Source organism: Teleopsis dalmanni, chromosome 2 (genome assembly GCF_002237135.1).
Source record: "Teleopsis dalmanni isolate 2A chromosome 2, ASM223713v2, whole genome shotgun sequence".
Classification (NCBI taxonomy): Eukaryota; Metazoa; Arthropoda; class Insecta; order Diptera; family Diopsidae; genus Teleopsis; species Teleopsis dalmanni.
This window is the reverse complement of record NC_051847.1, coordinates 13,701,491-13,717,645: the sequence shown is the minus strand read 5'-3', so window position 1 is coordinate 13,717,645 and position 16,155 is coordinate 13,701,491. Positions and strand designations below refer to the sequence as shown.

General features: G+C 31.7%; 2 protein-coding genes across 2 annotated transcripts; both read left to right on the top strand.

Moving 5' to 3' along the window:
* LOC119673961 (alpha carbonic anhydrase 8-like) lies at nt 1–483 on the top strand. Its single transcript, XM_038085078.1, has one exon. It carries the CDS (start codon nt 1–3, stop codon nt 481–483), a length of 483 nt encoding a protein of 160 aa, XP_037941006.1.
* A 6,411-nt stretch (nt 484–6,894) lies between these two features.
* LOC119684017 lies at nt 6,895–8,525 on the top strand. The gene is made up of 2 exons (XM_038097948.1): nt 6,895–7,108; nt 7,163–8,525. Exons 1-2 carry the CDS (start codon nt 6,966–6,968, stop codon nt 8,361–8,363), a joined length of 1,344 nt encoding a protein of 447 aa, XP_037953876.1. The 5' UTR covers nt 6,895–6,965; the 3' UTR covers nt 8,364–8,525.
* Nucleotides 8,526–16,155: the final 7,630 nt, after the last annotated feature.

Genomic DNA, 16,155 nt, shown 5'->3' with positions numbered 1-16,155 from the left:
ATGCAATTTCAGAAATTCCTCGTGATTGCTTTTGCTCTTTTGGCTTGTGCCTATGCTGACGTTTCTGAGTTGGGCTACAACTACCCTCAACCAGCTCCTGCTCCAGCGCCAGTACCACAGCCTGCTCCTCAACCTCAACGTTCTTATGTACCACCACCACAACCTGCTCCAATTGCACCAGCACCAGCACCGGTACATCACGAAGAATTATCCTTACCAATTGCTCCAGCACCACAACCAGCTCCTGCACCAGTCAACACATATATTCCACCTCCAGCACCAGCACCAGTTGCTCCAGCACCAGCTCCAGTACATCATGAACAATTGTCTCTACCCATTGCTCCACAACCTGCACCTGTTGCTCCAGTAAATACATACATACCACCAGCACCTGCACCAGCTCCTGTTGAAATTGAACAACCAGCTGAAGATGGTTACCGTTACAGAACTGTACGCCGTCGCGTCTTCAGACACCGTGCTTAAGAAGTCGATCGAATGCTATAACGGCATTTGCTTCAAGTGTTATTGATTTTCGTTTGTTGTTGGAATTGTTAAAAATTTAATAAAAAATAATTATTTGTTAAAAATGCAATTTACTGTCTCTTGGATATATCTTAGATACATATTAATATTAATTTTAATATTAAATCAAAAATGTTTCCTTATCTTATTTACTTCTTTGGATAATCATTAGGATCACCCTTGTTTTTATTTGTATATCTAATATATAGTCCATATATTGGTTATCAAAGTAATGCTATATAGTACGTGCAAAAAGAAATAATAGTAAACCACAATAACTTTAAAATAACTTGTTCGCAACAAAGGTCATTCACACTGATCTTTAGTCCAACTATCTTAAGAGCTTTGATAATCTTCTTATTTTAAGTTGGCAGTGGTTTTTTTTTATTCGTGTTACAGTACTTCACACAGTAAATTTGAATAGTCTGATTCTAATCAATTTCAATGAAAAGAAATTTCAATATATTCTGTGAAGGAATTTACGTGAATAAAATAATCGCATCTCTCAGCTCAATACAGTATTTTATGGGATAGCTGTCCATCCACAAATTTTTTTTTATTTTAGCAGTATTAACCCACTAAAACCACCTCATAGGAATGAATGGAGAAAATTGTCACCGCAATGTTAAATTTTCATTTTAATAATTAAGGGTGAAAGATGTTATCAAAAGGCTTAATACTTTGCGGTCTAGATTTATCGAAGCTAGAAAGCCTGGGCTTTCTACATTGTCTATTTTACTTAGCAGCTTTCTACGTTCAGATTCAGATTTTAAAAATCGCAACTTAAGATGATTGTGAATACTGTGAAATCAGTATTTTATGGCAATGGTATGTGGTAAGTAGCTTTACAATCACCTGATCGTTAAAGATAACAAAATCATTCAGGACTTTACTTACTAGTAGATTAAAAATCAATTAGTATCTATATAACGATGTGTTTTTGGTATTACTGAGAGGTAGATTACTTCTCTCTCTTCATTCCATTCTTTATGAAGTAATATTGGTATAATAATAGGCCCTATAGTAATTTATGTGGGATTGTATCAAGGAATTATGAAATTATGAGTTATGTTCACTTTAATTGAATTGGAGTGAATCCACACAATTATTATGTTCATCACCATAATCGCTTAATCAATATTGCAATTCGATTATTTCTGCTTATAGATCGATCTACAAATTAACTCGATCGCATGCGGGTTTAATTTTTAAAAAGCGCTTACGTCAAATATTAAAGATCTGTGGTGAGTTGCTACATCAAGGGTCTAAAACACAATTAATTCCTTCCATAATACGTCACTAACAGTACAGGAAGACTGTGTTCTCTGCTTATTAGGACTGTAGAAACTAAGTTGTGCTGTATTAAATACTTAAAAAGTATTGAATTTTCGATATTTTTATGGAAGTAAAAATATTTCTTATAATTAAAATTAATTCCTTCACAATTGCATTGCTACTTATGCATGCATAGATAAGTATAGCTCAGAAGTTTCTGACCCTTGCCCTAATCAGTTTATATTATCTGCACGGTGAAATACTCATAGCATTGGTGCTTGTGCTCATTCACCAGCTGCAACGAAGATGAATGCATCTACGTGTAGAAATTTACAAAATTACAAATAATGTATAAAATGTGCAGTTCTCGTTCAGCACATTTCCATGGTTTAACGTATTTCGTACTGGTATTTGGAACATTTGATGCGCATAATGTACACCATTAAATGTCCATCGTCATCGTTTTAATAGTCAAAGTCATCAACGTGGTCGTTGTCGGCGATTCAGCAACAAAATCGCAAATCGAATGCGAAACGAACACAAATCGTGACCTGCAACCGATTTTTTCTCTCCAATATTTCCTTTCTTTGGTGTTATTAGCTGCGATTGGAACTAAGTAGATAGCAGGCCAGCTATGCAGCAAAGACCTAACCAACTAACCAACCATGAGGAGCTGTTGTTATTGTAGTTACACTACGAACACAGTAGCACGGGAAGGGCAACGTACACAATACAATTTGAGAACCAAAGACCGAAACTATGAAAATAAAAAAGTCCTTATTCTCGTAATATTTTTCTAAAAATGTCGAAAGTCGAAATGCTGAAAAGAAATTGGCAGATGTTGCTGGAATTTCTTCATTGAGTACGTGCAATAAATATTAAATGGAAAGCTCTGCTGCATATCTTTAGTTGCATGCCCTGTACACCAAAGTGGAGGAAAAAACAACCAGAAGGACTACTCGTATATGTGCTACTGAAAAATATTCCTTTAAAAATATTACATTGAAATGAGTGCTAAAAATGCGATAAATTTGTTCGCTTTTCCATTAATTGTTGTTGTGTGCTTAATTTTCTTAATTGTTTTTACCAAAATCGGATTATTTATAATGGAGTTTGTGGTAATTTTACAATTCATTGGCCGCCATTTTAATTATTTGCACCATTTACGGCCATTGCGCATTTATATTTTAAGCCTGAAAATTTTCCATAAAATTTTCGAATTAAGAATATTATAAACTAGTGGGAGACCGAAGCTTTTGGCTCTTTAAAAATTTGTTGTGTTTTTACACATTACATTTTTTTTTAGAAAATATATAGTGATGACATATAATCCACTATAAATTGGAATTCAAACTGTTATGTTATCAAAAAATATTTATATGTTTTTATATCATACACAGCAAAGTTTCTGACTTAAAGATGTAGGTAGTTATCCCAGGTCACCTATTTTCAAATATATGGTGGAAAAGATAAGGTAGATCTTTCATAGATGTACTGTTAAAATTTAATAGAATTTGGATAGCTCAGTTATTCTATCTACAGATGAAAATCCTACAAATACAAACTTGTAAAAACTCCTGTCTTATGTGGAATACACTCAATAGATAATAATAATTTCTTTAACTAATATTTCATATATTAAAATTATAGTAAAATTATTGTTAAAATTACATTGAAACATCCAACAATAGTTCTTTTATAGGTGTATTGTTAAATTTGTAGAATTGAAACTCGGTTTTTGCCCATCAGATATAGTTGATATACTCTGACATGCTTAAAGTAATCGTATTCAAATTCGGAATCATCTTTTTAGTAGCTCATGTGAGTCGAAATTCTTGGAACTTGCCTTAGATTTAGAATACAAAGGAACTGTATCCATAGTATTAAAATTTTCGCAGTGATATATAAAGAGGTAGTAAGAGGGGACACGTGATAGATACCATACCCTTGACAATATAATTAATATATAATATGGTCTTTTCTTTTCAAAATATAAGAATCACATAAGGATTTATAAATATTTATGTCTGCTATCGACGTATATAGAGTTATTTTTTTATTGTGTTTAACAAACAAGTTAAATGTCAAAATGTGACGTCAGTGTTGCCAATTTCATATATTTTTTATATCTGGATGAAATACTACAATAGAAATGGAAATGGATTCGAGGATTTCCAATACGTTTATGTCAGCAGTCTGTTGCTCACTTGGTCCTAGTTAGACGACCGTTTTTATCCGTACTAACTTGATGAGATACTGTTTGGAAACCCACACTTAGTTACCTACGAATCTGTCATTCTGTTAAAGAAAATAGTTGGAGGATATTATTGTGGTGCTTCGATGCTGTATAAATTGTCTTAATGTTTATTGTTGCAGAAGAGCGTCACTCTGACATTAACTTAAAACTTGTATTATCTTCGATATTTTTTAATACATATTTAATAGCCTATACGAAAGAATAGTTGATCGTCTCGACTGTTAAATTCTGTTTATCAAGCCATGGCGGCTTAGAGTCAACGTCATAAACAATAATAATAACTTTTTTATCATAAATGTGAGTAATATTTATAAAGAACATAATAAACATATGATTATTATATGTATATTCTTCATAGATTGCTGTGATATATTAATCAGTTTACAAAAATTGTTTTTATTTGAAATGCTTAACGTACTTGTAAATCAAATGTTTTGATTTATTTACATAAGTTTAGCTATTCATTATTTATGTATATGGTAGCTCCAAAAAAGCCTGAAAAAAGGTAAATATTGAATTATATAGTGAAAAATGAAATACATTTTTATATGAGATTGCACTCCTTCTTCATTAAAAAAACAATTTCTACGTAACCCAAGCTATATTGCAACATCAATGCAAACGCATATGAATAATATTTTCGTATGTATGCAGGACGAAACCTAATTGCTGGAAAATTAAGTTGAAAACTTCAAATTGGAATCGGTACGAAAGCGCATTACAAAAGCGGATTATGGCAAAGTTTCATGATTGAATTGTTCATGTATCTCAGTTAAATCAATTTATGGGTGCACATAACAGTTGGCTTGGGTATGTGATGGTCGTACATGTCCACGTAAGGTTTCATAAATGCAAATCAGTTTAACCAGTAAATGCTAAATTGCTATTGTGCAAGTTTCCATATAAAATATTAAATAATTTAAAAAAAAACACATAAATAAAAAAAAATAATGTGACACACATGCAATAAGAGAAAGGACATTTTAAGTGAAATCGCAGCTTCAGTCATTTTGGCAATATATCTATATCTATAAAAAAATAACAAAACCGTCAGTGCTTTGTAATTCTCTATGCCAAAAATAAAATTTATAACTTTAAAATAGAAATATTCATACCTACATGAGTACAAGCATAAATATGTCAAGCAAACAATAAAAACTTAGACTAATAAAATACTGAAACAATAAGGATATTAGAAGTAGAGGCAACGGCAGAAGAGTCACATTTAAGGACATTTGCGAACGCATTTGGATTTGAATTGCTATGTCATATGTTGTTGTTTATATTGAATGCAAGACTGCACACAAAAATATTAAGGAGCTACCATATTTATAGAAACGTACACCCATCTTAACTGATATATGGGCCACATATGGCAAAATCCTTTAAGGCACGGGGCATATAAAACTGACGGCAGCAGCGGCAGTAAGTGAACAAAAGAAATCATCATAAAAACAAACAATTTATGCAAATCACTGCAGAAATCATAAAGAAAATCGTTTTAAACTTAAGACGGGTTTACGATTGCAAGGGTGCACATATCCTGCGACACCAAGCGAAACTCCCTGTACCCTATACAGTGTCTTCTTGCAACTTCTTGGCATAGTGATATGTAAAATATGCCATTAAACGCGCATTTCAATATCCTTACAACAGATTGCAGAACGTATTCAGCGTTATATTCCTTTAACTTTGTTTTATGTTGCTATGGGCTTCATAAATCAATGTTGCAAATGTCTCGTGCAACACTTAAGTGCAACGTAGGAGTTTAGCTTAATGCCAATCACTGCATTTGCAGTCAAACCAAACAAGTGCCAAACAAACTAAGCATAATTTGGAACCATTTGATGGAGTCATTTGTGAGCTGTGATTCAACTTCTTGGAATTTATGAATTCAAAAACATTTCTTAAAGTCTAAAATTTTGATATTAAGTAAATACAGTAAAAAGTTGATACGAATTCTGGTTTATGTTTAGTCGAGGATCATGAAATTCATGTTAAGAGGTCACACATCTCAAAATGTAAGGGGTTGGTTATATTAAGTGACCAACCCTGGAAAGGTGAGAATGCCTAATAATAGTACATTATCATTGCAACACCAGTGTTAGGTAATTTTTGCTAAGAATCAGTACACATCAGTCGAACATACTAGTATTATTCAGATTTTCATTTAATATAATTTCTCAAAGAGAAAAAAAAGAAAATAAAAATTAAAATAAAAATAAAATGAAGTGAGAAATACGCTACCAAAGAACAGAACAAAGCGTTTGCACAAAACATTTTTATCATTCGGTACCGTCGTTAAACCCAGATAAAGCCAATGTTGAATGGTGACCGTAAATATTAGGTTTACATTGTTCTGAGCAATTAGGCCGATAGCACTTTTGGATTTAAGAAGATATCGTACTACTCTTGTCGCAATCGACTTTTTTAAGCGATTGTTCCCCGATCGCTTGATATCATAAAATAGTGATTTTGATTGACCTTCGCGTTCGTCAAAAAATGTTCACCGACCGACTTTTTGCTCTAGGGCTAATTGAACTCAAAGTTTTATATCAACAAGTTATTCAAGCTAAGGATGGCCGCTTGCGCGATATAATTTTCAGAATGCAATATAATCAAATCATCAAGTTCTTACACCAAGTCCTTCCAACAATAATTAGTAAAAAATGTGTTTCTTGATGTTTTTTTTATGTAAGCTAGCACTGTATATATAACACAAATTTTATCGGAGAAATATATTTTAAAGTTGTAGTGAGGACAAATGTTATATTTCAGTTTATCTCAGTAAACATAATTTAAAAGTAAAATAACATTCAAAAATTAGATTTGTATATTATCATTATTTTATTTTTTCATTAAAGGTTGTTACAAAACTTTAGGCCCATAAAATAAAACAAAATTTTAAGAAATGGATCATTCAAGTAAAAAAATTTTTGCAGAACGCTGTCTCGATATGGTAAACCAATCACTCCTCGTAATATTTCTCTCAATTACGTTAATTATAATCGTAAAGTCATTCTTCATTATGGAGCTTCGCTTAATGCAAAAGCGGTAAGTCTTCCAATATCTGAAGATTTTTTTTATTTCTTGCTTTTCTAATATTAGAAATAAGAAATCGTCTATTTCTTTGGGCACTGACCAAAGTATTAAGGTACAAATAGAAGCTGCTGGTACTAAGGTTAAATTAACGGTGTCTCAGTCACAAAATGAGAACGTGTGTCCATTCCGTTGCCCACATAGGAGAGCTAATGTGCACTTCGATTATGAAAACCCACAGAAAAATAAGCCCATGGTATCACAAGATGAAAATTGGTGTCCATTCCGTTGTCTATTTGGGAGACCTAATGTGCAACATTCTGACGATGAAAAGCCAAGAAGTACCAAATTTTTGGTCAATCAGTGTCAAAATGAAAGCGGGTGTCCATGCCGTTGTCTACAAAGGATAGCTAATGTGCAACATTCTGATGATGAAAAACTAGCAATGTCTAAACTTTTGGAGAACGGGTGTTCATGCCGTTGTGCCCATAGGATAGCTAATATGCAACATTTTAATGATGAAAATATGCAAACAGGTATTGGTTCTAATGTCAATCGTATGATGACTCAGTCTGAACATAAAAACGGGTGTCCATTTAGTAGTTCGGATATGAGAGTTAAAGTTCAACAATTAGCTGATGAAGCGTCAGCAAATACTAAGCTTTTGGTGACTCAGGCTCATAATGAAACCGGGTGTACATGCCGTTATTCACACATGGGAGCTAATAAACAGCATATTGATAATGAAAGCGTACAAGTAACAGTTCTTGGTGCCAATGTCAAACGTATGATGAACCAGTGTGAACACGAAAATGGATGTCCTTTCAGTTACCTGAATAGGCGAGCTAATGTGCAACATATTGATGATGATGAGCTGGTAATCGATCACGTAACTAATACGGATCTTTTAGTTAATGAAAAGGTAATTCCTTTGACTGAAAATAGTTTATTTCGATGTGATAATAACGAGCGGGAGAATCCTATTGGAAATCCATTTAACAACGATAATTGTTTGATACACTGTGACAAACGTAGAGTACTTCCTCTACCTATGCATCATTCATCTTCATCTTTCGTTTGGAACAATTGGGAGAATCCTATTGGAAATCCATTTAATAATGATAACTGTACTGTAGATGACCTGGTTCCAGTTAAAAAGGAAACTGCTGTGGTTCAACAAAATACTGACACTGGCGTTAGTAATAAGGAGAAGGAGGAAGATATTGTATATAATCTTGAACAAATATTTCTTGACACCATTCTTAGTTAAATAATCGACACATGTAGTAGTATCAAAAATCTCAATATGATTGCTGAGTAATCATAATAAGTCTCAATGATTCCATTTTAATTTTTTTTCGGTTGAAAAATTTTTAGTTTACAATATTTTAATAAATTTTTCTATAGAACATTAAACATTACTTCAAATAAATTCGAGCGGTTTTTTATTATAACATATAAATGAAAAAAAATAATATATATTATAGAAAAGCTCCAAAGCTTATATGTTGTATATGTACCTATAGAGCTATAATTGCACTCATATCCTACCAGGTAACATCCAAACTGGTATGGAAGTGCATTGACAAGCTGAACATTCTCGACTGTAATAATCAGGTGCAACTAATATGGATTTTGGGCAATGAAATGGCAGACAAATTTGCAAGAAGAGGCACGGCTTCAAGAATGATAGGCCCAGAATCATTCTGTGTTTTAGGCAAAGGATCTCTATCCATTCCTTTCTTGGGAAGAACTACGAAGATTATCACAAACTAAAATGCTTTTAGGGACTTACAATCTAAAACGCTTCCGAGCTTGCATAGCACAATGGAAAAATAACTTAATAATTATTGCGAGATTATTGAACGGTCACTGCAGATTGAATAATCACCTATCGAAGTTAGGAATGCGATGGGAGGGCGATTTATGTTCCGTATTAAACAGTATAATTTTTGTTTTTTGTGGATTCACTTAAAGACCTTGACTTCTTTATTTGTTCACTATTTAACTATGGTATTGGGTAAGCTTCGATATTATCAAATTGCTTCTCGCATTATAGACAGTTATATATAGCATAACTTATGAAGTTATTTTTTCGTTTTTTTTTTTAATTTAGTTTAGTACAGCTGAAGTGCAAATAATTATTTTTATTACACAAAGTTTAAGTTTTTTATTTAAAAATTTAAAATTTCTATCTCAGCAATGCATTTGAAAATTGATTAAAAATGCTCGACTTTATAAATAACAATTAAAAATTCTTGATAAAGAATTTATACCCGTAAACTGCAATCGATGTACAAAAGTTTTTGCAACTAATTTTTGCGCTTAATCAATTGAGATAAAACCAAAGTAAAAATTGAAAAATTATTAGCAAACAAAAGCAATTGACAGCAATGCGAGTTGCAATTGTTGCTGTTGTTAGCTGGAATTGCAGCAATAATTACCACAAACAAGAACACATATAAAAAGGAATATACGGATATGTACGTTGAATAAAAATAAAAATAAAAATAAATAAATTGCAGCAAAAAATACGTTAACAATTTTTAGTATTCTGCACTTTGCACTATTGTTTTCTTGTTAGAAGAGGGAAAAAAAATTATTTTAAAAAAATACGACTAGAATAAAATTGTAGCAATGAACCACAACAAATCGCAACCAACTGCAATATTGCTGGAAATAATAGAAATAAATACATGCATACATACATATTTACACATACATACTTACATACTCGTAGATGCATGAAAATATATGTGGGCAATGATGTAGGAATCAGTGCGGCTAAAGTAACAGCAACAAGGATGCTGTGGTGTGATAAAAAGGGGCTAATATGGTTACGTCCGAAGCCATCAAACCCCTTGAACTTATGAAATGGCCAACAAACAAATTGCAAAAATCGTGCAAACGTCAAGACATCAGACAACAGCAGTTATAGCAACAACAACAACAGCTACTGTAGTATTAGCAGCAGCAGTATCAACAAATGCACAATATCTATAAAAACAAATAAAATTTAAAACCACAACAATAAGCCAGCAAAACAACATAAGCAGTGAGAAGGGTCTGGAGTGGAGGGATCTGGAGTATGATGAAGGTCTGTGCAATACCAGTGCTTCAGCTGCAGTTCATATTCGAGTAGCTGCAGCCGTAATACTTTTGCGAATTTGTTATTTGCGGCCATTTTTCCAAAGTAATTTCATACAAAAATCAAAATACATATAAATTCGAAAACATATTACAGTACACATATACACATGTATGTACAAGAATAAACAATAAAAATAGGTATATAGTTGAATATCATATTTGACCAAAGTATGTTTACCGCTCCATCCGTTTGAGCGTCTGCCTGTGGTCTTAGTACACCTTTTTTTTTTGAATCAAAACTTTTCGGTACGCTAGCGTCTTTATGCAAATAAATATATTTGCTTAGGTTGTTGCACTTTTTGTGCTTTTTGTACTTTTGTTTTTTGTTAAAATATCTAGATACATTTTTATTATACTTGCGGTTCCAGTAAATGTTCAATTGCAAATTGCTTTGCTTACAAACTCACAGATAAACATACTCTTATAGAATAATCGAAATATTTGAAACATATTGATAATATTGAACATTTTCCTCCGCATCCAAGCAATGAACTTTCAAGTGGGGCAATTTGCACAAATATTTCAACTTTTTTACTGAACTCACATGAAAACTGTTTCAAATAAAGTTTTTAAGCAAAAAATTGTTTCCAAATCTTGATACTGCAGTCCAAAGAAAATTATCAATGATTTTTGAGGGAAACTCCAAGTTCGAAATAAAATTGGAAAAAAAGTACACTAGAAATAAGTGGTTCAAGTCTGATAAGAAAATGATAGCTGCAGTGTGGACTCACAATGTAGTGAGAATTTGAATATAATTTATTTTTTCGACTATATTGAGTACAGTATATAACAGTTTTCTGAGCATTCAATAGAATATTGTGAGTACTTGATTCTTAATTCTTCTTCTTCTTGAGTTAGTGCTATTACGCACTTTTACTCTATAATGGTTGGGGGTACTGTGAGTACTGTGATCATAATAGATGTTATCTTTTTATAAGTGACACTACCAACACTACCAATAGAAAAACTCAAGTTTTTAAATGACGACTAAAATGTTTCTCTCTGGAGGCCCAATGCTCCAGAAGGAGTTCAGGAAATTATTAAATAAGAAGTCTCTCATAGCAAATCAAAGGTGCATAGTCACAAACGGTATAACTTGAAGCCTTATTCCCCTGCATATAAATACAATATTTAAGAAGAAATTAGGACCAAAGAAAACAATTTTAAGTATTCTGTTGGCTTAAAATAGGATAGTATCAAAACTGTTGCTTTATTAAATTGATTTTAATGGCTGGCTTACTTTGCTCATAAAAATATAACTAATCACAAAAAACGTCACAAAAATGTTCAATTAAAAAATTGGAGCTATGTTTTTAAAATCTTCATCGAGTCAAATCGGATAGCTAACCACAGATAGAGAAACGAACGGAAACATTTAGATCACCTTAAACCCATCTATTTCATTGAGGTGGTAGTATAAGTTAAGGTAATTTATCATAAAGTAGGTACTGCCGGTTAGCCTGAAACAAAAATTTCATAGATATGTTGTGTTACCAGATTAGAATCTAAAAACTTAGAATTGTCTCTTTAGAATCAGAATTGAATCAATTCGTGGAGCCAACCATAGTTAAAGAAAGGGACAGAAAATTAAAGAATAACATAATCCCATTTAAAATAGATCATTAGGTCACCTTAGACACATCTATCTATCTATTAGACATATCTATCTATTGGGATGGTGGAGAAAGTTAAAGTTACTAATCATTTCAGTTAATTCTGTCGATTAATCTAGAACTAAGGCTTCATGGATCTGTAGTAATACCAGATAAAGTCATTAAAAGCAGTTTTGAACAATATACATTATATGTATACCTACATTATATGTTCGTGTCATGAGCAAATTTTAACAAAGAGCTTATTTTAAAATCATGGTCGAAGTTCACCATCAAAGAATTTTAATCGAATTTTTAACAGACAGAAACAGCGAAGATATTCTAGGTTATCTTTTACCTGTCAGAAATTTTAACTTTATCCTACTAAGGAGTGTCATCTCTTTGTAGTCAAAAATAATCGCGTAATTAACTTAAAAGTTTCTTTAATGTTTTTTTCAGCTAATAAAGCTTAAAAAACCATACAAACCATTGTTTATATGTATGTTGGATCCGCATCTTTTAAGAAAAGTTGTGAAGGTGGGTGAAGGTCATGCCTCAAACGTGTCAATATTACACTCCATGGATTCTATTTTTAACAGGCGTTAGTATAACTCACCTCTTCCAAACAACTTTGATGATCTCATAACCGACAATGTATGTCTTCGCTGGAAGTATTGATAGTTATATTAGAATACACCTTCTTAATCTAAGCTAATATATGGATTCTATTTGTAATACTACAACATGGATTTTTGGATTGATTAATGATATCTTTTACTGTTGTTATTAATTTGATATTCGAGTTGGTAACCGTAGCATCTAATTTCAATTGTGTATGTGAGCGTGATAAGTTCTTGATGTATTATGTTATTGTGCGAATGTTCACAAATCTGCTATTAGTAATGGAGATAGGATAGAGAGAATATGTGATCACTCTTATTATGTGATCACTTACAGTTTAGAGCTTAAAGGAGAAATTAAATTTTGGTAGCTTAACTAAATATGAGGAATAAGAATGATCATCAAACTAGTTCGTAGTTAAATAAAAATAACATCCAAATTAAACTACTAAGTGTGAAAATTAATAATTTAAATAAAAACTTGAATAGTTAAATTGAGTTACTAACTTAAAGCTTTTAGCTCAATTGCGAACAGGAAATTCACTTGAACAGGAAAGAATTTTGAAAAAATGAGAACAAAAATGACTATGGAAATAGGAAAATTAACTTTTTAAAAATGTCATCGAAACTAATTCAATCTGGAAACTCATTCAGATGGTTAAACAAAAGTTATTTCATGCATTCAGCTAACTCTTCTATTAAAACGGAAACAATTGCCTGTCAGCGAATGATATTTTCACCTATTTTTCGCATACAACGAAAATGCAATGGAAAATTAAATAAAACAGAGGAAGCGGATGAGCGTCGAGCACAGTACTCAACACGCAAACAACGTGAACTCGGCTATCACACATGAGTATGTGGAATATTGCGCTACATACTCGTACTTACAGTTTAGCAAATATTTACACAGTTTAAATATATACAAAAAAAAAAAATTAAAATAAAAATAAAAAAACTGCTGAAGTTTTTCGGTTTTATTTGCATTTTGAAAAATCAAATCAGCGCTGAACAAAAACCGAAAAAAATTGCATAGAATTTTATGACAAAAGCTCACATATTTGCACGAATGCACGCGATTTTATATGCAAAGGACATGGCATCAATCATTGATGAAGGATAAAGGATACGTTGGTTCATTTTGTGACAATTTTGTATTCCTTTTTGTTTTTTGTTTTTGGATTCTTTGTAATTTTTGTATGATTTCTCTGTTTTGACCATATTTGCAGCAATGGAATGCAGTGTTTATTCGGAAAAGTATTTCAACAATTGCTAAATCACGGTAGAGCGAGCGGAATGAAGTGGTCAGAAGTGATTGTTTCAGTGGATAGTCTTTAAAGGAGAAAATCGAAGATTTGTTTGAGACTTTAAGTTACTTTAACGCAACTGCAAACGTTGATATTGCTGATATGCGGCTAGTAAAATTAAACAAACGTTTTTGTCCATAAAAGCGGACAGCACATTAAAGAAAGTATCTTATAAATTATTATTTCTTTAATCTGAGATTTGGTTTGGTTTTATATATGTCCTTCTATTAAACATAGATGAAAAAATAATACAAATGGCGTACTATAATCTAGGATCTTGCCTTTTCACTATCAATTGAATTAATCAATAGTTAACAACAGACTTTACTTAACCTTTGGTTAAGAAACATTGGTTATTTAAATATGCGATTAATTATTATTTCTCTACTTTATTTAGCTGCAGTATGATTCACAAAATCTATTTCATTTTTTCCGATCATTATAATCAATGACTTTGAACTTAAGTTGAATGCAGATATTTCTTCGTTACCTTTCTAGTTTTGAAGTGCCTACTACAGATGGATGCTATTCTTGTTTATTGGTTTTATGTATTTCAATTCGCAGACTTTCTGCAAACACTCTTTCTTTAACCTAGAACTATCTAAAACATATAGTGCGCTTTAAACTTGTTAGTTCTGAGTTATTTTTTTGATAAAACTGCATGACGTCTATTTGGAGTCGGACTCGTATTGCTGTATGACATTCATCAACTAGTAAGTTTCTTTGCTTGGTTTTTCTTCTTGATCAAAAAGTCAGCCTTATTATATATAGTTTGAATATCTCAAAATCAATACTTATTTACATATTTGTTACGCCAATTATATTGCCTATTTCTTGAATACAATCATTTAGTCTTTAATATTATTTAAGCGATTTAAAATAGAGTAGGCTATATATTTTGACTTAAGGTCTGAGTGTTAATTGCTTCTGTTTAAACATACGTTCTCTTTATTTTTCAGGCGTATATTAAAGTCTATCGAAACTGTTCATAGCCTCTGTAATTATCAATTTTTTGTCCTAACTCTAAGTACGTCTAAATTGTTCTAAACTGTTTGAAGTGATTTCGATTGAACAATTATTGGTTCATTAGTTTTATGAATATGTTTTCAAGTCCTGCGAGCTTATGATGTTTAATTTCCCCAATGGTAGTTTCTTTAACAGTCTTCAAAAACCTCTTCCATATATTTTCAGTATATTGTGAACTTATTCTGCGAGAACTGTTCAGTATATTTTTTTTTTATAATTTGATCAATTTAATTACAAAAATTATGTAAAAAATTCATTTGTAGAACATTTTTTCATTTAAATTCATTTCAATTAAATTCAATCTGTTTCACAGTCGGCGATTTGAAAGCCGGTATTTGTTGATAGGTCGAGTCCTACATTCTCGGTATATTTGTTCGGTATATTTTTGTTTTTTTTGCCGGTGCAAATAATGCAGTATTCCTCTAGTTTATGAAACACTTTTCTGTGTTCGATTTTCCGTTCCTTCTATGACAGTCCACAGTATCTTTTGTTGACTTTTGCACTGACCACGTTGAAACAATTAATTGCAAAAAAAAAACTCGTTCAAATATTGAGAATTTCATTTTTGTTATTCGGACTTTTTCCGTGAAGCAGTTGATAGCAGTTCTGCAGAAGAATATAAAGGAACATTTAAATGTCATCTGGTCTGGTTGGCATGATAGTCGGCGTAACCTGAATATTCTTGCATGTTCGTTGGACACACAGTGACATCTGGCAACAACGGTTTTGTTATTAAGGCCGAGGTAATAATTGAATTTAAACTGTGGAAATGTGAAATTTGGAATGATATACAACTGAAGTGTATAAATTATATTTTCATCTTGAGTTTGAGTAAATACAAATAAGATTTTAATTTACATATAAAATTATATAATGAAATAAGTTGTCAGTTACTTTGCGAAAAGATTTTTTTAATAATTTCAGTTCAGTATTGCCACACTCTGCGAATATTTATTTAAAAGGAAAATAAGGTTAATTTATGATAATTGAATATAAATATTGAAAAAATATAAAATCAATTTTAAAACAAAATTAAAACCAAGTTTTTTATCGCTTAAGTTTCTGAAGTGGTTCGGTACAACTCGCTACATGGTTCAGTTAAATCCTATTTAAAAGTCGACCACTTCGGTTTAAAATTGGTTCGGTATAGAAACAATTCATAATCACTGTGTTTCTGAGTGAATATCAAACTTAACAATTAACAGATGGAATGAACTTGCGACATTTGTTGATCTGCTTGACTATATCATCAATGCAGATTAGTTTCTGAAAATTTTTTGATGTTTAAAGACGACCTCACGAATTGTCTTTTAATAAATCAATTCCGTTCTCATTCAGACACCGTAATCTCCCTTTTTGCTAATGTT